The sequence below is a fragment of the Macrobrachium rosenbergii genome, chromosome 5 (assembly GCF_040412425.1).
Source record: "Macrobrachium rosenbergii isolate ZJJX-2024 chromosome 5, ASM4041242v1, whole genome shotgun sequence".
Classification (NCBI taxonomy): domain Eukaryota; kingdom Metazoa; phylum Arthropoda; class Malacostraca; order Decapoda; family Palaemonidae; genus Macrobrachium; species Macrobrachium rosenbergii.
This window is the reverse complement of record NC_089745.1, coordinates 70,969,455-70,994,024: the sequence shown is the minus strand read 5'-3', so window position 1 is coordinate 70,994,024 and position 24,570 is coordinate 70,969,455. Positions and strand designations below refer to the sequence as shown.

General features: G+C 37.2%; 1 protein-coding gene across 1 annotated transcript in view; it reads right to left on the bottom strand.

Moving 5' to 3' along the window:
• The window catches only part of mtd (mustard), a 1,060,402-nt gene that overhangs the window by 181,848 nt on the left and 853,984 nt on the right, over positions 1–24,570 (bottom strand). The window contains exon 15 of the mRNA XM_067104583.1: positions 24,433–24,468. Within this exon, the coding sequence (XP_066960684.1) occupies positions 24,433–24,468 (36 nt within the window). The remainder of the gene's footprint in view (positions 1–24,432; positions 24,469–24,570) is intronic.

Sequence of the window (24,570 nt, the reverse complement as noted above, 5' to 3'; positions counted from 1 at the left end):
CTAACAAGTTTACAGACATATGAATCCTAACCTCAAGGATGGTGCATACTGTTTTGGGACTACTGTAAATGTCCCACCTTTGGCACAGTGTCAGCTAATGATCTCTGGGAAAACAATTATGCCCTGGTAATTAAAAGAACATGGGCTGGACAAGGTAAAACCTAAAATAACAATCAATGAAACCTAGTCCATCACTAGTATAGACTGATTTACATCACAATCTATTATCATGACAAACGCTCCAATGCTTATACTATACATAGATCCCGGTATGCTTACGCAGAACCAAACTTCACAAAAATTCATCAAAAAATGAAACACCACTCACTCATTTATAAACATCCCAGGATTTTAAACAATGCTTTTATAAATACTGTAATGTGTTAAAAGTAATTCTTACATACATTTCAGATAAAATCATACGACCCCCATTACTTATAATTAGCCCTTTTGTGGCCATGAGATCACCCACTTATTTAAAAGATAGAAAACATCTGAGGGTTGGTAGTACTGCAAGAATGGACATATTGAAAGTCTTTATTTTGTAACAATCTTATTCTTCATGTCATCTGATGTGTGAGCTGCTGGAAATTTGCAGGGCTGGAAGAGGAAACTTACCTTATGAGTAACAGGTGTGGGGGAAAAATTTTGTATTTAAAGAATTTTGTTTGCATCAAGACCATTACTTAATTACTATAGTCCTAATCTCAATTTAGGTGGAAAGGACCAACCTGCTATAAAACACCCAGACAGGCTACTTGAATCCTGTATAAACCACATGAAAGTTTCTAGGTATAGATCTTGAACAACAGAACTCATGTCGTTAAAACATACAGGGAGTTATTACTATTATTAAGTAGTTTAACCAGACCACTGAGCTAATTTATTTAGCTCTTAAAGAACTGGCCCAAAGGATTTGTCTGTTTATGCTAAAGTTTAGAGCTTACTTATTAAACCACAGCTCCTTAAAAATTTTTTGAAATTGGCTTAACTGAAAATGGTGGAGAATCTGATAAAAAATTTTTACAGTAACTGATTTGTTTCCAAAACCTGATATTAATTGTTGATTGTATTTTGGATATTCACACTCAAAATGTTTAACAGTTAGCGTTAATCTATAGTCTGTATATAAGAGGATTGGGTCAGGTGGACTATTCATAAAAATATCTATAGTCAAATGAGAGTGACCAGTTCAAAGGCAAGTAGAAACTCGGCTTAATCCGTCTTAATTTGTCACTCATGTTCATTGTTCTATATATTTTGCCCTTTTTTTTATTATAATGGGTTTTAGAGTTGTTATTAATAACTACTGTAAAGGAATGTCTACATGCGATCTTGTCAGTAGTTGCAGCATTGGCTGCTTTATCAGCATCTTCAGTTCCTTTAATATCTACATACTTTATTTCTACAATTCACAATTTTCATATAATTTTGAAATATAATTTTAAAAGGTTTCTACTGTATCACAATTAATACTATAGTCACTAAAAATTATATATTTTTGTGATGGCATACCTTAATTAATTTTAATGCCTGATCTTACTCCATATAATTCTCCTATGAAAACAAGCATTGTTTGACAAGAAAAACTGGTATGCAATATCACTTGTTGGGTGATATTGCTTAGTAGTGTGGACATTTATGTTCGTATTATATGTTCTACTAAATGCTGTTTATGATGATCTGGGATATACATAGATTTTAAATAATCATTTCAAGTGCATACAAGTTTGTATCTCATGCAGAGTCCAAGGAGGCGCTATTTCTAACACCGGAGAAATCTATTACTATTTATTAACCCAAAACAGTTATTGCTCTTACTGGGTAAGGAGGTGAGTGACTGTTTATAAATAAATCTATTCGATCAAAAGGCTTTTTAGGTGGTGAATTACTTGCTTGTATTTTTGTTGCACTATACATATTACTAAGTCACAATGAAGAGTTAGAGATGGTTCACCACTTTTGACTTGGATAACAGGGTTTGGGGAAGACTTAAAAGCTCCAGTATATAATCGAAGTACAGTACCTCAATATGTACGGTATCTAAACTTTTCAAAGCTGTATCTGAGGCTGAACTGTATATCTGACATTCAGTCTAGAATATGCATATCATTTGCTTTGTCATCTCCCCAATTTGTGTGAAATCATTTCTATATTAAATTTAATGCATTTTAGTATTTGGTTCTATGAAGGCTTTATGGGCCACCCAGTTTATGCTTGCATCTGAGATTATGCCTAAGAATTTTGCTATTTGACTTATGGGTATATGATGACGTCAATTTCTTCATTGGTCACTTTCTTAATTTTTCACAATACGTGTACATTATTACAGAACATAACTGTTATGATCTTTTCAGGGAGTTGCCTTATAAGATAAAATATATGATATGTATGTATAAGTGAGTAAGTGGTTGCAATTGTGTAATCTGAAAAAGTCTGCCACCCTCTGCTACAGACCCATCTGGAAATGCAACTGGAAGACCCAAACTACCACACCAGGAGCAATTTATGTAGCAATAGCAGAGAGGAGCACTTCTGTAAAGAATGGCATAATGAGTAAGATTGTTGTGGTAATGAAGATGATATATGCAGAAGGAAACATCACCTTAACAAAAAAAAAAAAAAAAAAAAATCATATGGTGCACTAACGCCACAGGACCAAATCAGCCATTCAATTCCTGGTGTGTAACACCCCTGAGAAAAAGGCTGTGTCAACATAAAGCTAAGAAGTCAAAGCAGCTCTGATCTCAGATCAAATATTATAACTTGTGCTGCTTTTCCATCAGTCATATCCTGTAAGCTTTTAGAAAAACTGTTTCAGAACTAAATAGAATTTCCAATAACCTCCTTCGTGATGTGTCCCTTGAGCAATAAAAGCACTGAAGCAACTCACATATGCTTCTTGGTCCTCTAGAGATACAGAGAAATTGCTATGACATAGCACAGGCTAATGCCTTCTATGAACCATCATGGTACGAGTATGACAGAAAGGTAAAGGATGAAGTGGCACTCTACTAAATGCTCGAAACTCTTTTCAACAAAACTTGACATTTGCTGTGGTTTATCATTATCATTAAGTAGTTTAACCAAACCACTGAGTCTAGATATAAATTACTCATAGGAACGGCCTGTGTTTGTCAATATTATTAAATTTTATCTATCAAGCAGTAGTTCTTTAAAAAGATGTTTTTATGAAGGAAAAACCTAATATTTTTATCTGCTATAAGTCCTTAAGGAGTTACCCTTTTGTCTCCACAAGACAGACTTAGATTAAGAATTTTCTAATAGCTGCTCTAGGCTAAAATAGTGCCATTGTTGGTACATTAATGAAATATAAATGGACTCAAGGTAAGAATGCTCTTTATCCTGCCATCAGTGGCAACCCAGAAGATCACAACTCTCCTTCTTCCACAAATGTGGTATGTGTAAGTTGAGCCCCATGAATTCATTACCCACCAAGTCCGCAAAACAAACACCCATAAAATAATTTCTTTGCCTTTTCATCAGGGAAAGCAGGTGGGTTTGAGAAATCAAACCTGTTTGTGGATAGTGTTGCTGCTGCTCATCCTAAAGGGAGCATATAAAAAAGATTAGCAGGTGACAAAATGGTCTGGCTACTGAGAAAAAATCCCAACTGTTCAGAAGAAAATGGTCCATGGTAAAAGTCATGTCAGGGATCACCCTCCCTTCCTCTATTCACAGTTCCTGTAATGAATTACCAATGAATAAAGGGGATTAATAACCTGTAAGTGTTAACTTTTCAGTAATAAAGTGACTTATCCGACTATGCCAGGGCAGAATCCAAGATACCTCACTCCATTACCACTATTCACAATAGAACCATGACATCAATGCCATGGAGGGGCTCAACTCCTACTTTTTTTTTTTTGATTCCTCTGAGACATTAATTGCAAATAAAAGGGAATAAATAACCTGTAAGAGTGTTAACCTTATAGAAATACCTCAGAAGAAAAACAGCATCGGGGGGTCCTTACTTTCTGCTAGGGGACATAGGGGATCAGGACTTACAATACCACCTACGGACACAGTGCATCAGAACCTCTTCTATCTCAAGGCAGTAATGTTTGATGAACACTTTTCCTAATAAGCACCTCATACACTCTGAGAAAGTTCTTCAAAAGACACATTTCCAAAGCAAGCCAGTGAGGTGCCCATTTTCATAACATGCAGCTTAGTGAACAATGGAAATCCACCTTTTTAAATGGTGACATTACGATAATTGCCAGTCCAAGCAATGAGAGCTTGTTAGTGGTAGTGTGTTAGAAGAGAGGATCATCTGGGGCATTAGCCATGGCATCTAGGTAAACCTTGAATATCTGGAATGGGTACAATGTTTTATCTGTTATCCTGAGTTCATGTGGAGGAACTGGGGATTTCTTCTTAAATAGACCCAGGAATGGTAGGCCAACGAACAACAGCTAGTGGTGGCTATGCTTGGTCCCTGTCTAGCAAAGTCAAGCCTACTGATCTGGGCTCCTAATGCCAAGATGGTCCAGAGGACTGGCTTTTGAAGCATGTGGGTTATGGTCACATTGGGAACAATTAACTGAGGATATGAATGGATTTGTAGGAACTTATTCAAAGATCAGGTCTTTGTAGTGCCAAGGACCAGAGGGGGGAGCTAAAAACTTCAGTAGTTGAATCTAGGCCAAAAAAAATACAGCAAAGATTCCAACAGGACAACCTAGTACACTGCAACTGTGGTGGTGGCAAAGCACTTGTCAAACAGGAGGGTCAGAAATTTGAAAATTGTAATTTCAACTGGGCTCTGTGCAGATACAACCCAACCAGACTTGCCATATGGACTCTATTACTGAAGGGACGAAGTCCATAATTTCTGCACCAGGTACCTAGTGATGCTAGAATAACCTTCACAGTAGGACAAATTTAGAAAATCTACACAAAGGTTACAGATCAGCAAGGAGGATGCAAAGACAACTTTCCAGCCTACTATTTGGCATAGAACAATGTGTAGCAATGGGATTAATTTCCTTGTCAGGTGTTGCAGCTGACCAAATTAATGACTCCTGGGATAATTTGGCACCAGGTAGGCAGTGCTGTTGGAGGTTAGCAGTTACTTTTGCAGGTGAGTTGATAGTGAAAGCTTTTTTTTAGGGGTGCAAAATCGAGATTGTCTATGTCTGTGAGTTGCAGTTTCAGGACTGGATCCACCATGCACAAACTGTAACAGGACCCAAGATCCACTTCAACAGTTGTCAGGAGACCCTAGATCATACCAAGAGCACCTGTAGATCTTTCCTGATTCTGGCCCGAGTCTAAATGACGAGACAGCCGGTCATGTAGTGCATCCCAATTAAGTCTCAGCTATACTAAATGGCTGATGGGCATGAGGTGAAACTTGTCTCAGTTTATCAGGAAACTTCTTAACTAGAGTCTGTCAATCACTACCTGCAGGTCTTGTAAGCACTCCTTTCTTGTGGTTCCCCAGACTAGCCCATTGTCTCGGTGCGCCACCAGTTGAACTTTCTTTTGCCTGGACTCTCACACACCTATTGCTGCCAATTCCCTAAAGATCCTCAGATGTTCATGTCGAAGGGCATGACCCAGAATTCGTTTATGTTGTCTCCCTATCTGGAACTTTAGGAAAGAGTGGGAAGGAATGGCAACAGGTACATACTAGTAAGCATCTTTCAGATCCACAGAGGTAGTTCACGTCTAAAGCTGAATGAGTGAACATACACGGGCAACAGTTGTCATCTGGAATTTTTGGCACATGATGTGCTGTTCAGCTCTGATAAGTCAAGGATCACCCTTTGTTCTTAAGGACTTAGAAGAGATCTGCCTGTACAAGTCCTATATGGATCCATTTTGGGAAGCCTTTTGGTTTGGTTGTCGGAAAAACCCCTTGAGGGGGTGGGGAGGGAAGTGTGACCATTGGCTCCTCCCCCCAAAACTCATTGGAGATAATGCTGTGTTCCCATAGGAATGGCTTCACTAAATGTGGTGCAGTGAAAGACAATCCTTGACCTGTAAAGCTCTATTGGACTTCACCTCTTCCCTTGCTTTTAATGGATATTCCAGGAGTGGCTTTTCCTTTCCCTCAACCGGATACGATGCTAAGCGCACTATGCTATGCTATGGAGCCACTAGCTATACTCGTTATACGTGTGTTCACACTGAAAGCTATGGATATCTGCGAACAATTCATGCAAATATGTAAGTATCTATTGTTAATCTATTCATCTTTACTGCTATAGTTAAAGTTAATTTATACATTAACCTATGAAATCATTTACATTCTTTATTGCTGCTCCTATTTGAAAGTGCCCTGTTTAATAATAATAATAATAATAATAATAATAATAATAATAATAATAATAATAATAATAATAATAATAATAATACAGTAAAACCCTGCATTCGTGAAGGATGCGTACCACACACCCCTTGTGAATAGCTAAAATCAGCGAATACTTAAAACTCCTCTAAAAACACTAAGAACTGCCTGTTTTGATAGTTTAAACAGAAAAAACCCTCTAAAAATGCTTATACTTGAGTATTTTAATAGTTTTATCACAAAAAGTGCATTCAGTCATGAAAATTATATGAAAATACAATTTTTTAAATTTTACGCAAGAAGAATGCAAAACATTATTATGATGATGATGATGATGATGGTGATAATGATGATGATGATGATTAAAGTTTAATCAGATCCCTGAAATATTTGCAAGATTTCATTAAATATTTAGGTCATTATTTCCTGCCTAATCTCTCAATCCCACAAATTTTTAAGGTGTACCAAAACTCATCTGTCTTAAATCATATCATATGACTGCTTATGAGTTTAGCAGTTTCTTTCATAAATTACTGTAAATTTATTTTCCATGTCAATGCTACTTATGGTGCCATTTTGAAGATGAATACTTTTACTTTGTTGTAGTATTATGAAACATAGAAAACAACCAAAATAAAAAGTCTATATAAGGAGTAAAAATGTTTTACAAATCTCATAATAATCTGAAAATTTAAAGCCATCAGCAGACAACAACAGCACCTCAAGAGGTTAAGGTGAAAACCCATTCTCCTTAATGTAAGCTTTGCGATGGAACACAACAAAACATTTATGTAAAAAAAGTATAATTTAACTTTCACACAAAAAGGATAAAACCAACACCAAAATATGAAACATAACAGCAAGCCAGTGAATAAAGTAACACTAACCACTGCTTCAAATATCATGCAACATGTGATTGATATGAAGCTCAATTTCAAATAACATCACAAACATATTTAAATGAGAACAGTTGATGCATGTCATTTCAAGTTAGTAAGTGTGAACATACAATGAATACAAGCATTAAACTACAGTACATTGCCATTAATTAGGCAGCGACAGAGATGTAATTTACAACAAAAATAATCCAACCAAATTAACTATTAAAGTTTCAACCACATCCAAATAATGCGTGGCAGACAATATAATAATTAAAAAAATTTATGTTACTTTAATTTTACAATTCCCAAAATTACTGTTTATCAAGAGCAACCATTCTATATAACCTGTTTTGATGAAATACTGTTAACATTATTGTAAAGCCAACTTCTGCAAAATTCATTCATTCCAAGCTAAGTTTCTTGAAAATCAGAGTACAAAATGTAACTAGTATAGAAGCATTCTTGCAAGACTGACCAACCAAGCCATAAACACAGCCATGTAAACCAAGCTAACCACATAAGGACCTGTCTTAATGGGCAAAATGAATGCCTTGATTGAATAAAAATAAGCACCTTCATCAAAAGGCATTTTCTCACTGCTGCTCCAGGCATAACACCCTCAAAGATCTAAAATGGATAAGCCAAGTCCTTATGAATAACTACTATCTTAAAAGGTATGTTGAATGTCACAAAGAAAATCCATGATTCATGGTACTGTATATGGGAAAGCCGTCCCTTTCTTGCCCCAATGACATGTCTGACTTCAAACTCCTGTACAGTAATCCCTCAATTATCTGCATTCACATTATCAACAACTCAACATTATCCACATACATCCAGCACACAGGCACCCAAGATATATGTATAATACATATACAATTCATAAAAATATAAAACCTTGCTCCCGTGGTTGGTAATGCAGCACAAGCCTAAAGAAGTGTTACTACTTACAAAAATAAACAGACTGAGAATGGGGGAGGCCAGGGAAAGTGTTTCCAGTTTTTTGGGGGGGAAGGATGGCTGGGCAGGATGGGTAGGGGAGCAGCTGGTATTGCTGTATGAAAAGAGAGAGAGAGAGAGAGAGAGAGAGAGAGAGAGAGAGAGAGAGAGAGAGAGAGAGAGAGAGAGAGAGAGAGAGAGATACCATGCTAAGAAACTCCCCTACAAACAGCATACAAACACACACACACACACTCACCTACCTTCCCTTTCTCCCCTATAATTTCCCCTTTTTCAATTATTGGTATTTTGTCATACAGTAATTTTCACTGCATAAAAAGTCAAGACCAAAAAATGAGAGAGAGAGAGAGAGAGAGAGAGAGAGAGAGAGAGAGAGAGAGAGAGAGAGAGAGAGAGAGAGAGAGAGAGAGAGAATTTTGCAATTGTTAAACTTAAAAGCACCATGTCACTTACCAAGTCATCATAAGACACTTTATTTATCACTTTTCATTGACTGATAAGGATACGTCAAAAGTTCAATAGCCTGTTGTAGCAGATGTGTGGGTGGACAAGCACTCATGTATTTTTAAGCTTTCTTGCTACATACTGGAGGAAATGCATGTCACTACACATCATTATGACATTTTGCTTTTTAATGGCTCATACACATATGGATCATAAACATATCCTTCTCTAAATGGCTACATCCAGAAAGTATCAGTGCACTTGGTAACAAAAACTGTTTTCCCTTTCTGTCCAGCTGTGCATGATCAGTTGCTTTTTTGAATGGTTCTCAAGTGTTTGCCACGTGACGCTTTCCCTGCAACACGCGGATTTCACCTTCGTGCTTACAGCATTGCAGGGGCTGTGTGTTGTGCTGTATATTATTTGTATTGCCTCATCTTGTCCTAAGAGGGCGATTAAAGTACTGACCCTTCAAAAGAAGCTTGAAAACGCCTCAAGAATTGAGGCTGATTGTTGTGTGGCACATATTATGGAGGAGTATGGCACTGCTCGGTCAACCTTGCACAATGTCAAGAATGCCAAGAACAGCCTGAAGAAGTATGCAATGGACTTTGGGAAGAAGACATCCAGGAGTTAGTCCTGCAAGCTCATGACAAGAGATTGTCAGGAAGACAATGTACAGTTGACCTTCATCTGGTTTCATCAGCAAAGGGTGGCTGGTGTGCATGTTCATGGTGCTGAGTTGAAGGCTGCAGCTATGAAAGGTGCATGTCTGCATGGGGCTGCAGGCTTTAAGGCATCTGAGGGTTGGCTTTTTCAGTAAGATTCAACATGGGCTTTCTAACAAGATTCATGGTGAAGCTTTGGATGCTTCAAAGAAGGAATAGAGGAATTTCATCAAAAGTTTCAAAATGATGTAAAAAGAAGGTCCTGTTCCAGGGCAAACCCAGGCTGACAAGAAGGAAAATAATTTACCCGTTGAAAGCTTTCCAAGCAACACGCGTCTGCTTGTTCATCATCAGACAGAGGACCTTGGCATTAATAGACATCATATGAAGGCTTTGCTGCTCATAGACAAGCACTTGGCTGGTAACGAAGGTTGTATCAGTCATTTACTTGCCTCCTAAAATGATTGTACTCTTTAAGACAATGGATTAAAGTGTTACTGCAATGAAACCAGAGGAAGTTCCTGGAGGATTTGATGGTGATGTTCGAGGAAGTGGAGGAGAAGGAGCAAGGCTTGGATACATGGGAGGAATGGAGAATGGAGGTTCTTTGAAAGTATTCACTGAAATCTGCCATCACTTCACATATATACTTGGAAGGATATTAACTGTACAGACCCTCGAGCATATTTCGACCATATCCAGAAGGGGAGAAGAGGGAAAGATGGATTTCCTGGGGTTCGAAGTCGACGACTTCCCTGCCACACTCATGAAGGGAGGCGACGTTCCCAAGGGTGACATATGGGAGTGGCTGGATGACAATGGTGACAACCCTAGTTTCCAACTTATGTCTGACAGCAAGATACCTGCTTCAGTTACTGCTGGTGATGAGGAAGCTCCTGAAGAAGATGACAATAACAACAGATGCAAGGTTTTTCACAATGGGCACCTTTGTATGAGCATATGTGGATGGTTTTGTGAACATTTATCATGATCACGCAGAACCCCACCATCAACCCTAATGACCACCACGGGCCCTTGGGCTTGGCTGGAGAAGTTTGAGAGGTTTGGTGGAATATCAGATTCCAACCCCTGTGCACCCAAGCCTATTGCTGTCCACTCCTTCAGTAACTTGATCGTTCAGCTTAGGAACTCAAGCGAGCATGCCTGCCCCTTTCTTTTATATGTAGGGTTCCTTCAGCCAAGAATCTGATGTGTCACTGCCACACTTTGATGAGCATGACCCTCAGGGCATCTCTACACCTCTTCTGGCCACTTCACTACTAAATGTCTCCTGGGAGTCACGGAAGGTACAGGAAGCAGATGATTGCGAGCTGAACGACACAATCAAGCTGGTGGCGGGGGAGTAGGACTAATAAACTTTGTCACAAGCTTTTTAAAACTGGTCATCAAAAGTACTTTTTCCTATGTAGAGAAGGAATATTTTTTAGGTGGTTTAACGTTTACTGTGTTTAGGCAAAATAGGAAAAAGAAAGTGATATGCATGTTATTTGGTACTGTGCTGTGCTGTATGGATAATACTCCTACCATACTGTATTGCATGAGAAGAAAAAAAGGGGTTCGCTTTTTTTGGGGTTTTTTTTAAATGTTATACTGTAGTTTTCCATGTGCTTAGGCAAAATAGGAAAAAGAAAGTGATACCCATCTTATGTACTGTATATGAGAGAAAAAATGGGTTGACTTTTTTGTGTAAAATGTATTTTCAAGTGTTTCAATGTTTACTGTGTTTAGGCAAAATATGAAAAAATGATACCCGTGTTATTTGGCAGTGTACTGTACATACAGTACACCTCCTGTATTGTGAGTGCATGAGGAAAAAAAAGGGGTTACTTTTCTTTTTACAAAGTGTAAATTTTATTACTTTTTTTTTTACAAAGTGTAAATTTTATTACAAGTATAGGAAAATAAGTCAGCTAAGTCCCTTTTGCACTAGTTTTCAGCTTGAAGTGTGAAGGTTGTTGCTTAAAAGCATATTTAGTGCTTACAATTATGCAGTAATGAGGTAGAAGGAGCAAGGGCGCAGAGCTGCCATTTTACATCCATAGAATTTTACTGACCTTATCCAGCAGGGCCTTGCTCTGTTACTGAAGGTAATCTAAGGATTACTATATAAAAAGCCCGCACCAACAAAAAATGCAAAGAAAATGAAAGTACTCTATGCACTATCATTACCACCTAGATCAAGCCCACAGACCCAAACAAAACTTAACCACAATTATTTTAATAGTAAAGCAGCTAGCCTCATCATGAAAAACAACCACAACCCTCTTGTGCTAGATCTCCATAAGAGAACTAATGTGGTGTACCATTTTACATTCCCAGTCCATGATGTCCCAGCACACATATCGACTTGCCACTATGCACTTTTCAAAGTGTATGTCTGGCCACATGCAAGAGGGAACCATAAAAAAACCTGCAAGATACACTTCACACCAGTTCCACCAGAGAAGCTCTCTTCAACATTCTGAGAAAAATTGGTAATGCCCCCTGCCAATGAGTTAGTTAGTTATAAATGATTTGTTTAACCAGACCTCTGAACTCTTTTAGGGTTCTTCTCGGGCTGGGAAAAGAAAGGGGAAAGAGTACATAAAAAATTAAGTAGTTAACTAAATAAATAAATAATAAAAAAAAAGGGGGAATTAGAAAAAAAAAAAAAACAATTAGAAAAAAATCGAGAAAAATAGAAAAAAGGGGGAAATTATATTTTACTTATCAATTTAATTTTGTTTAGGAAGAGAATGATATTATTAATTGAAAAGTTATTACCTTCTGCTAGAATATCCTTTATTGATTTTATTTTGTAAATAAGTCTTTCTTTCATGATGCCATCTGGGACAGTCAATCAAGATGTGTTTGATTGTTACTGGGATGTTACATCTTTCACAAGTTATTGGGTTTGAAAAGGAGTTGACATCAGATGACCATGTGTGAGTCTGGAGTGTCCTATTCTGAGTCTTGTTAAAATAACCTCATTGATTCTTTGCTTTTTGGGTAGAAGAATGCCATTTTTTAACTTCTGTTCTTAATTTGTTTTAGTTTGTTTTGTGGGGGTATATTTGTCCAATCATTTTGCCAATCCCTATAAATTAAGGGTTTAACTGATGCTAGCCAGTCTGATATGGGTGCTTTCATAGTAGTTGGGGGATTGTACAAGCCAATTTTGCAGCTTTATCTGCTTTCTCATTACCCTCAATGCCTACATGGGCTGGGATCCAACAAATTTGAATTTGAAGGCCGTTTGTAATTAACTGATGTATTTCCCGTTGTATATTTTGGACAAGGTGATTATTTGATTTAAATGATCCTATTGCTTCAATTGCACTTCTTGAGTCGCTCAATATGAGTGCTGAAGGAATTCCTTTTTTTGTTATAATCTTGAGCCAATTGTATGGCTGCTAATTCTGCTGTAAATACTGATGATATTAGAGGAAGGCCTATTTGGATAGTTTTGTCACTTGAATAGGCTGATGAGCCCACTCCACCTTCATTTTGGATCCATCTGTGTAGATTATGAAGGGATTACCCTTCCGTCTTATGTGTTCCATGGCATGTTGATGGTACATTTCTGTGTTGGACATATATTTCTTTGAAAGATATGATAAATATGTGCATAGTTTTGCCCTTTTAGTGTCCATGGTGTGACCGGATTTATTTCTTGGGTAAATTTGGGTATCATGTTATGTAAATTCAATAGATGATTAGTTTTTTTAGTAAATGAGTTTTGATTTTGGGTTATTATTTGTATTTTGATTGAGAAATTTATTTGATGCAGGAGATGTGCCTGCTTGAAGGGATAAGCCTCTTCTTAAAGTAATTAGATCTCTGTAATATTTTAGAGGCAGCTGGCCTGCCTCTGCTAGGATAGAGACAGTTGGAGATGAGCGGAAGGCTCCTGTACATATACGTACTCCTCGTGATGTAAAGCATCTAGAGATTTTAAAGTTGTTTCTGAGGCAGTTGAATAAATTGGACAGCTATAATTTATAATTGATAGTACTGTTGCATTGTATAACATTAACATTGTGTCTCGTCCTGCACCCCATTTGTGTGTGAGATTTTCTTTAATAAAGTAAGGGCTTTAGATCCTTTGGCTTTGATATATTTGACATGATCTTTCCAATTTAAATGTTGGTCAAAAATTATATCCAAATATTTAACACTATTGCACATGTTTATCTCTTCATTATAGAGATATAACTTAATGGTTTGTTGTTTCAACCATCTTTTGTCTTTGTAGAAGACAATGCCATTTGTTTTATTTAATGACAACTTGAAGCCTACGGAATTGGTCCAAGTGGTTATATTTTTTGTTGCTATATTAAGTATTCTTTGAGCATGTCTCAAAGAATAACTGAATAATAAATTACAAAATCATCCACATACAAACTATTTTGTACACCCTCAGGCAGGTTCATAGTAATGTCATCTATTGCCAGGGCAAATAAGATGCAGCTCAAAACACTGCCTTGGGGATACCCTCCTCTTGTACGTAGCAATTTGAATATGTATTTTCTATGCGTACTTGAAATGTACGATTTGTTAGAAAATTATTGATAAATATTGGAAGGTGACCTCGAATATTGGACCTGTGGAGTTTCTGCATAATATTGTATCTCCATGTTGTATCATATGCTTTTTCTATATCAAAGAAAATAGCCACTGTCAGCTTTTTCTTTTCAAATCCTTTTTAATATGATCTTCTATTTGAGTTAACGGGTCTAGTGTAGATCTACCAGCTATTGATCCCGATTGGGTAGGTGATAAAATTGAGTGTTTTGTTATGACACTTGTTAATCTCAAACTAACCATTTTCTCCAACAGTTTGCACAAGCAACTTGTTAGAGATATTGGCCTATAATTAGTGGGGTTGCTAGGTCTTTTCCTGGTTTACTGATGGGTATGATTATTGCATGTCTCCATTTAGTTGGGAAGACATGCGTTAGCCATATGCTATTATATAATTTTAATAAGAATTCTTTAGCTAGTGTGGCTAAATTCTGGATCATTTCAAAAGAAATCATATCATGCCCGCAGCTGATGATCGACATGATTTTAGGGCAAAATTAAGTTCGTTCATATTAAATTCTTGGTTATAATCAAGGTCCTCATCAGTTTCAAAATTAAGTGTATGATTTATTTTTTGTGTTCTAATTCTTTTGAAGTGTTCATCTAAATTACAATAAGCACTAACATCTTCTATATGTTTGGCTAATATATTTGAAATATCTTGTAGGTTATGATTTAGTTTGCCATTATATAGTATTGGGCTTATCCAACATATTTACAAAAAAGGAAGAAACATCAATGTTCCTACAAAATTACTTCTGTCAGACTGATTACTGGGAATGCTACATTACTGAATCTGTCTTATTGCATCAACCTTGAAATTTATCCTTGTAACTCTTCAGGTTGTCCTAACTCCTCTGAACTAGTATCCAAGTACTCTTTTATACTTCAATATTTTTATCAGTAATCAAAGGCAAGGTGAAATTGAAGCAATGAATACTTGCCACCTCTTATCTCCTTTGTGTGCCAGAGACAGAATAGAAAAGCTGAGAAAATTAATAAGCCAAAGGACACTTTGTCCGACATGCACTCCTCAAAGAAGTACATAAAAATATTTGAAAATGTTTGACCGAGTGGAGATCCCAACACCACATCATAAATACAGTGTCACCTCAACAGACGGCTTGGGGTCTGTCCCTTCCATAAGTAATAAAATCTGCAAGTAATGAAGACTAGCATTTAACCTACACAATAGGGTACACCAGGACTCTCATAGATTATATGCCAGCACAATTCCTTATAAATATGACATTACCCTAATGAATCTGTATCATCCCATCAGCCTTGGAGCTGACCCCTGTAACCCTTCAGGTTTGCCTAACAAGTGTGAACTAGTATCCAAATAAAAGAAATCCCTCAATTATCCAGATAGTCATTATCCATAACTAAACATTATCCAACACACCTGAACGTGGGACCAAGGCCCATAATATAAAGGATATACAGTATATAAATTTCAACAATTTTGAAAAAACTGCTCTCCGATAGTTGGCAATGCTATGTGGCTTCAGGTAAATGTTGGTAACACTGCTTACACTTATAAACAGACTGAGAAAGGGTTTTGGGGGCTGGGGGAGGCCTGGAGAAGTTTCCATGGTGGGGGGGTGGGCAGGAAGACTCGGCAACATGGGAGAGGAGGGGCAATAAGGCTGTGTAGAAGAACTCGCTCAGAGAAGGGGTTGTTTTGGAAGGTGGGTGGAGCTGGAGAGTAGTGTCCTTGGCTGAAACAGGGTCGGGATGCAGTGTCTGATGCATGAAGAGGGCAAGGTGCACATCTGACTTGCTAGCTTGTTTTGTTTTGTGTTGTTATGCTTATGATTTTTCAATTTATAGTTTGCCCTATTCTCATTTATATTTTTACTGCATGTTGTTACACTTCATTTCATCAAAGGTTATGTACAGTAACAACGCAAAACAAAAGAAAAGAGAGAGAGAGAGAGAGAGAGAGAGAGAGAGAGAGAGAGAGAGAGAGAGAGAGAGAGAGAGAGAGAGAGAGAGAGCGAGCTGAGGTATTGCTTTTGTTGAAGCCTATAAAGTAACACAGACACACAGCTTCACTTGTATTTATATTTTATGCTATTCTCATTTACATATTTAGTGTATTTTCTCATTTTTCATTTTTGCTCCCCGAAAGATAAACAAAATCGTGTGTGAATGGTACGTATATAAGCGTGCACATTAGCTGGTGTCGGTGAACTTGCTAGACCTTGTTTTGTTTTGTGTTGTTATGGCTATGATTTAACACAATTTATTAAAGGATATGTAGAGTACAATACTGTACTGCAACAAAGCAAAAGAAAGGAGAGGAAGAGAGAGAGAGAGAGAGAGAGAGAGAGAGAGAGAGAGAGAGAGAGAGAGAGAGAGAGAGAGAGAGAGAGAGAGAGAGAGAGACATTGCTTACATTAAAGTCTATGTAGTTACACACACACATACTCCACTTTTTTTACACACACATACACCACTTTTTTTTACTTATATTTTATGCTAGTCTCATTTATATTTTTACCGTATTTTCTCATTTTTTATTTTTACAACCCAAAGGACAAACATAGTTGTGAGCGTAGGATACGTACCTACACACATACACATTCTCTGGTGTTAGTGGCACCAGACTTCAGATATAAATAGCACATGTTACCAACATCTACAAATTTGCATTTTAAAAATTTTTTATGGTAATTAGAGATGCAATATCAAGTGATAAAATATTCTCTTTTCAAGATAATAATGCTAATCATACTTAGAGTCAACTAAACTTGTAATGAAATACTGTACAGTAATCAAGCCAAGCAAAAAAAAAAAAAGGTAACATATGATGCAGTACTGTACTAAGAAATGTACACACAAAAACACAACACGAAAGATGTAGATAGAAAGAGGTTTACTTTTTTTGTGTGCACAATGTATTTTGGGGAAAATTATAAAATTATTCATGTAAACTAGCATTGCATTGTATTGCATGCGAGAGAAAAAAGGTTTACTCTTTTTGTGTATGGTATGATGTATTTTACAGTGTTTTGGGCAAATGAAGAACATTACGTAGCCTACATTACTGCATTTTGCATCATGTGCTGGAAAAAGAAGGGGTTTACTGTACTTTTTTTTTGGTGTACGATATATTTTCGGGAAAATGATAAAAATTATTTGTGTAAACTATTGTGTCGTGTTGCATACAAGAAAAAAAAAGGGGTTTACTCTAAGGTGAATGAAAAATTAGCATAACCTACCATATTGTGTCATGTACGAGAGAAAAAGATGTAGTTTCCTTTTTTGTTTTTAAGTGTATTTATGAAGTTTATTTCTTTACAAATATGGGAAAATAAGCAGATAATTGTTTTTTACATAAGTTTTCAGTTTAAAGTGTGATGGTGGTTGTTTATAAGCATATTTAGTGTTCACAAATATGTGGCACTGACAAGGTTAGGTGAGGCAGGATACAGAGTTGCCCTTCCACACCCGTAGATTTTCTTACTTGCTGTTATCTGGATTTCGTCATTATACGACAGGTCCTTAGGCCTATTAATCTGGTCAATCGATGGATCACTGTGCTATATTCTTTTATACTTTAATATTTTTATCAGTTATCAAAAGCAGGGTAAACTGAAGCAATGAATACTTGCTACCTCTTATCTCCCTTGTGTGCCAGAGACAGAATTAGAAAAACCGAGAAAATCAATAAGCCAAAGGACACTTCTCCGGCATGTGCTCCTCCAGGTAGCACATAAAAATATTTGAAAATGTTTGATCTAGTGGAGATCCCAAGCCCATGCCATCAGTTTGAATACAGTGTCACTCAATTTAACAGACAGCTTGGGGTCTGCCTCTTCTACTAAGTAACAAAATACACTAGTACTGTAATGACCTACACAATAGGGTACATCAGGGCTGATTCTCTTAACTTATAAGCTAGAGAAATTCCATATAAAGTATCTAATAGCCTATCTTAACCAGTATTTTGTAATCATCATTCAATTTAAAGTACTAATCATTTGAATTTAAAGATATTTCTACATATTGAGTTATTTTTAACACTATGTGTATGTACTGTGCCTACTTGTGCTTACAAGATGTGTGAAGCTTCAAACCCATTCGATATACATAAAACCAACATTGTTTAAACAATTACCATAGATTCTTGGGCCCATGGTACGTGTGCTCACTGTTTCTTGGGCCCGTGCTAAGTGCATACTGCTTCCTGGCCCATGATAAGTGCGTAATGTTTCCTAACATGATGTACAAAGAGGAAAGCGTTGGTCATGTGAGTGCACGTGTTTGTTCACCATCCACGAAAGTGTCAGTCAACATGAATGTGTTAGTTCGTTTGTTCAATCTTCACCCTCACAGGCACAAACAAGAAAACCTTGGTCTACTGTCTGATAACCCTATCATACTTACTGGATTTCTCTGTTAAGCACAAAATATTTTTTATAATTTTTATAGCACTCACACTAGTCTGTTAAATAATGAAATCTGCTAAGTTGAGGTGTAACTGTATTCTTTACCATTACAAACAAAAGCTGTTTCCAGCACAGCTAGTAGCAGTTGCTTCTTAAAAGCAGTGATGTTGAAGTTATTAAAAATGGAGTCTGGGTAAGAAAAAATCCAACAGAAAATAATTTCAATCGTTTCTTCCTCTGGGACATTAGTAAAAATTGATTCAGCATCTCGGGTAGCCATGAAAAGAGCAGAGCACTGAGGTAAAATCCAACCTTTGAAATTCTCAGAGTTTTTTTATACTATTAATCACTAGTTGTTAAAGGTGTTAAAAGCAGAATTAAAAACTTTACCACTTATAATTTGGAATGCTATATGATTTAAATAAAAGTCTCATTGAGGTAGCCTCTTTGTGCAACTTGTACATCACCCTGTATGCAGCACCAGTGCTGTGTCAAGTTTTATAAGTAAAGGCAGTCCCTGCTTACGGGCGGCACCGGTTAATGGTGTTTCGGTTTTACGACGCTTGGCTAACAATGTCGTTAACCAGATTTTCTTCGCTGGCAAGCGGTTTAGCAGCGTCGGTAAGGGGTTTATCAGTGTCAGTGAGTGGTTTATTGGCGCTGATAACCAGTAAATGGCGCCGTTAAGGAGTTTATTAGCACTTACAGCGTTGAGAATGCCATTTACTATTACCATAATTATTGTGATGTTCTGGGTAACGATGATTTTCGGTTATTGGCGCTTGGCCGGGAACAAAACCCCATCGTTACCCGGGGACTGCCTTTATCAGCATTTATTGTAATTTTTAAATATCTTAAAAATTTATATATTCTATCCTCAACTTTAAAGGTAGAGGTGTATTGAGAAACTCCTAATTTTTTTTTATTTTCTTTCATATCCAAAGATAGTCTCCATCTTAACTGAGATTTCCATACCCTTTCCTTTGTCTGATCTACTTGTTACCAGTTCTTCATGCTTACTCAGTTCCTTAGGAAATCTAAATCCTTTTAGGAAAAAAGGGTGTCCAAAGATTAATTTCTTTCTTTTAATTTAGCTGAAAACCCTAACAACAGGATCAACAGGGCTCCAAACGGAAATCATGCCACATAGAAAAGTTATAAGAAAAGATAAATAAATACGTATGAAGGAATCTAAAATAAAACCAATACACCTGAATTTGGGAATTGTCAAAAGAAAGCAGTAATGAACTTGCCCCTCGCCCTAACCATTTCGAGTTGGGAAGATTCTGCAATTTCACAAGGTAAACTATTCAACATTATAGTTGCAGTCCAGATTAAACTCTTAGCAACCTGAGTAGTACAGTATTGGGATAGAATTTGGATATAAAATTTAGGTCAGAGGCCAAGCACTGGAACATATGAGGTCATTCAGCGCTGGAGAGGGTGGAAAGTAAGATGGATGAAAGAGAATATGAATGGAGGTATAGTACAAGGAATGAAATAGGTTGCAGTTAGATGCCGAAGGGACTGCAAAGAACCTTAAGTAATGCTTACAGTGCACTGTGCGAGGTACACTGACGGAACTAACCCCCTACAGGGAAAACTGAGTAGCATTAAACCTGATACCAAAAAATGACACATTGTTTGCAGCAGCAGCCTGTTGAGAGCAAACACAGCTAGGTTAGGTAAAGAGAAGAGCAAACACAGTAGGTTAGGTAATGAGAAGTGCAGATAATTTTTGATATAGTAAGTTTTATGCAACAAACATAATGAACTCACTGTATATCTATGCCACAAATCAACATTAAGTGATGGCAAAACAAACTTGACTGATGACATAACTCTATCCAAGAGATTGGAGAAAACAGTCAGCACCTGAAGACTGCACTGGAGAACAGTGTTCCAAACAAGGATGAGGAAAAGTTAAAACAGACATAATAGCTACATCACAAAACGTTTGAAAAAATTTCCACAAGATACCAACTTTTTCAGAAACAGAAGCCGCGATATTATAGTCACACCTAAAATCTTAAGAATCCCTGACAATTAAAATAGTATCATATAAATGTAAATCAGGATGCAAAGGCAAGAGAGTTCTGGATTGGCTAGCTATCACACTTTGAAATTTAGAAGGGTTTAACTTCATGCCCCAAAGTCTACTACACTTACAAATACAGATCCTGCAACCACAGAGCTCAGGTGAGAGATGAACAACTATTATTAAGTTTCCTGAGCTAACCTTGTAGAGTGTGTTGGTGTTGGAGTGAAGATTGTGTTAAAAGTTCTTTTGACACAAGCACTCACTGCTGACTTTTTCTAGGTGTTCAGTCATTCCCACATGTAATCAAGCAACAGCCAGTGTTTGTTACTTTTGTATATATAGTACTGTACTTTTGAACTGTCCTTCTTGCTGTTTAACCAGGACACTGAGAAATGGCATGGTCCTCTGCTGGCTGTGTTCTGTGGTGAAGATGAGCACCGAGTTTCTCTCTAGGGCATCTGCTAGTTTCCTGGCATCATCAGCTCCATCAAAAGACCAACAACAGTAAGCCTGACAAAATCTGTCAATAATTAACAAACAATGAATATATTGCCCATACTGAAACTGTGATCTAAAATAAAATTAAAAAATCCTACTATTCTATAACAACAATGACAGAGGAACGCCTGCATTATGAGTCTGCATATTAAGAGAAATGCTGCACCCTATGAGGGATCATTAATGGCTGAGTAACCCCAAGAGCCCCTTACCAAAAGATAAACTTCAGGATCTACAGTAAGCACAATTAGTGGCAGTCCTTCAAACAGCACTACCTGAAGACGCCAAAGATGTGCACAAATATAGCACAGAATATAAACTGATATGCCAAAAGATGTGTCAATCTCGCAGCAAAACTACGCTGGGCACACAACTACAACCCTTCAGAGGCATATGTTGGCCCAGACACAAAAAGGGGCTATACATCAACATTCTATAGAAAATCACAACAGGAAACCATCCTTACTGGAGCTGGTTGGAGGCACCTAGGTTATCCCTGCAGAGAGCAATGCCCACCTTTTGATAGGAGCAGTTTTGAACATCAACACCCAGAAACTGACCGAATATTCAGCAAGAGTTTGATCACATATTCCCCTCCAGTAGTAGGCAAGATATACATGCAAACTGGTAATAGACAGCACACTTTCAAATGCCTGACACACTGTTCCTGTCAAGAAAAGACAAAGAGCTCCCAGAAAACCCCAAATGACATCCCTACTTAAGTCTCTGAAGCCCAACCAAAAATAAGCCAAGAACAGTAAATAATGGTAGATTTCTACATACAAATACACAGTGATATATTTTTCAATACATAAATACATAATTGCATTCTATAAGCAATCAAAGGTGCATGTACAGTCATCCCTCGATTAATGACATGTACAGTAATCCCTCGATTGATGGACTTAATCCATTTAAGAAGGTTGTCCTTTAACCCACCTGTCCTTAAACTGAGGAAATTTTTCCAATCAGAAATAATGGGAATAATCAAGTCAGTTCCAGACATCCAAAAATACAATAAATAAAAACATTTTAACAGAGTGAATAAATTAAATAAATGGAAAGTTGTCCTAAATTTACCTGCAACTTGGAGAGCTGATGGCATATGCAGTAGGTGGCAAGGAAGGTGAAGAGGAGGAAAAATAATATTGTTTGGAAAAAGAGTTATCTCCCATAAAAACAGCAGGCAACTGTGCTTCTGAGGGTATTTCTCTTTTCTGTCTTTATCTCTCTTGAGACTCAATGTGTTCCTGTTTCAATAAAAACCTATCAAATTTTGTCTGTTTTGGATTGTCGTAAAACGTAACTAAAGTGAGACACACCATTGTCATTCACTAGGTTTACAACGGAGTTTGCTGCAGCTTTGCCAGGGTGATATTTTTCAAGGAAACTTTTAACTTTTCCCCAAATGTGTGCATGTTTCTTTTCTTAATGAATGAGGGACATGCACCCTTCCCTTCTCCTCTGGAAACAGTTCCTCAGCTGATGTCTGCTGCTGCTTCCTCTGAAGGTCTTGCTGTCTTTTGTGGTGAGCTCTGCTTACTCTTCACATCATCACTGACCTCCAAGTCCATGAATTTACCCAGAGACAATATACTCCAAAGCAGGCTCAGCCTAAAACCTTCAAAGTCCCTTTCTGCTACAGCATCTAGCCTCAATTTCCTCCAGGCTAAGTTTATGGTTATGTAAGAGACACCGCCCCACCCCCGCAGCTTTGTCTATGAGGCATATGCAATGGAGGATAGTGAACTGGTTCTTACAGAACTATCTTAAGGTCAGTTCTGTATCAGAATTACTTTAGAGCCCCTCTGAAATAGTGGTTTGATGCAGTGTTTCTTGAAATTAAACATGATCTAGTCTACAGGCTGGATGAGAGTCACGTTAGGGTGTAAGAACTTCACTCTTATTAAGTTAAACTCTTGCAGCAGCTCAGCTTCCAAGCCTGGAGGATGAGTGGGAGCACTGTTTAACACAAGAAGGGCCTCCAGAGGCAATTGTTCCTCCATAAAATCCCATTTAGTTTAGTTTTCATTACATTACTGTCTTAAAAACCCTAGGGTTTTCTAAGTAGTAGACAAGCAAAGGCTTCAGTTTTAGGTCCCCAATTACATCCCTTTTTGAGTGACATAGATCCTGTTTGACATTGCCTTCCAAAGCAGACCTGACTTTCACTCCCTTACCAACATCAGCTGCTTTGATAATTTCTTTATACTTTATCATAGCAGAAAATGTTTGCTTGGCCACCCCATACTCCTTTGCCAGTTCAACCACTTGGACACCACTTTCATGTTTTCCTATCAGAGTATTTCCATTTTAATTGCCATAGATTTTCTCTCTCTTTGCTTTTAAGGGGCCATGATGACCCATGTACAGTACAACTGCTTTGCACTAGAATAAAAAAAAATAATTACTTTGCACTAAAATAACAAAGAAACACAAAAACACAGGAGATGGTTTGGCTGATATGTGCATTATGCAAGGCTCATGAGTGGACTGATCTCTTCCATTTGTTTCTGCTGGGAACCACACATATGTGACATGCCCAACCCTCTACATGTTTTAGCCTGTCTTCTTTGTCCATCCTTACACTGATTAAAAGTCCATGAACAGAGCAGATTTTTCTCTGGCAAAACATCCTTTACCCAATTTGTAAGATTTCATAGAAGTATGCACGTTGTATTGTAATTTGAATATTCATTTAACCATATAGTATTTACAACTCTACACTGCTTTCCAGAGAGAGAGAGAGAGAGAGAGAGAGAGAGAGAGAGAGAGAGAGAGAGAGAGAGAGAGAGAGAGAGAGAGAGAGAGAGAGAGAGAGAGAGAGAGAGAGAGAGAGAGAGAGAGAGAGAGAGAGAGAGAGAGAGAGAGAGAGAGAGAGAGAGAGAGAGAGAGAGAATTTAAGGACATTTTCTTGAAATGTAATATCTTAAGTGTATAAAGTGTATATAAGTAAAAGGGTTTATTGATTTGACGCCATCAAATTTTTGCAAAGAAGGAATTTAATGCAGTTTTTATGGTGACAAACTTGCAAAACCAGAGAATACTCATCAATTTGATATCCCTTCCAATCAAAATATGTCTTTTCACTTGCAAATTTTTAAAAATTCCTTTCCTTTTAGTTAGAAAAGAGGATGATATTAGCAATAATACCACACTATGAAGCATTAGGGAAACTATTGAACATCAATACCAACCAGTAAGTGGCCAAATCATTAGGCTCCAAAATTAAACAGTACACATTAAAACATAAAACAGCTCAACAAAACACACGACCACAAACAAAAGTACAAAATTATACTTGCTTGAACACATACTATAGTCAAATATAATCAATATGGAAAATAAATGTGGATCAACTATGATTACATCAAGAGATGAACAGTAAACGTGGCTCTTCAACTCTGAAACCATCTCACACCAATTTCTGACTCAAAACCATGCTAACATCAAGGTCACTCAGCAAAAACCCTACTAATCAGTGTCAGACTGAGAATTTTATTGCATAAATAAGAACAATTATTATTAGCTGCAATCAGTTTAGTCAAGAAACACAAAAAATAAATTTAGCACTGCATTATCAGTGACATGACACTGCTTAGCAAGAATTACTGATGACAACGATGACTAGAGCACCTACCCAACTCATGTAGGGATGGGAAGTGTGGAGCTAGAACTATTCAAAAAGAAAAACGTTTGTTAGTGTTTTGAAAGTGCACATCAGTTGTAAATGTAGTGTCACCTGAAACTCATTCCTAATAATATGGAAGCTTTTTGT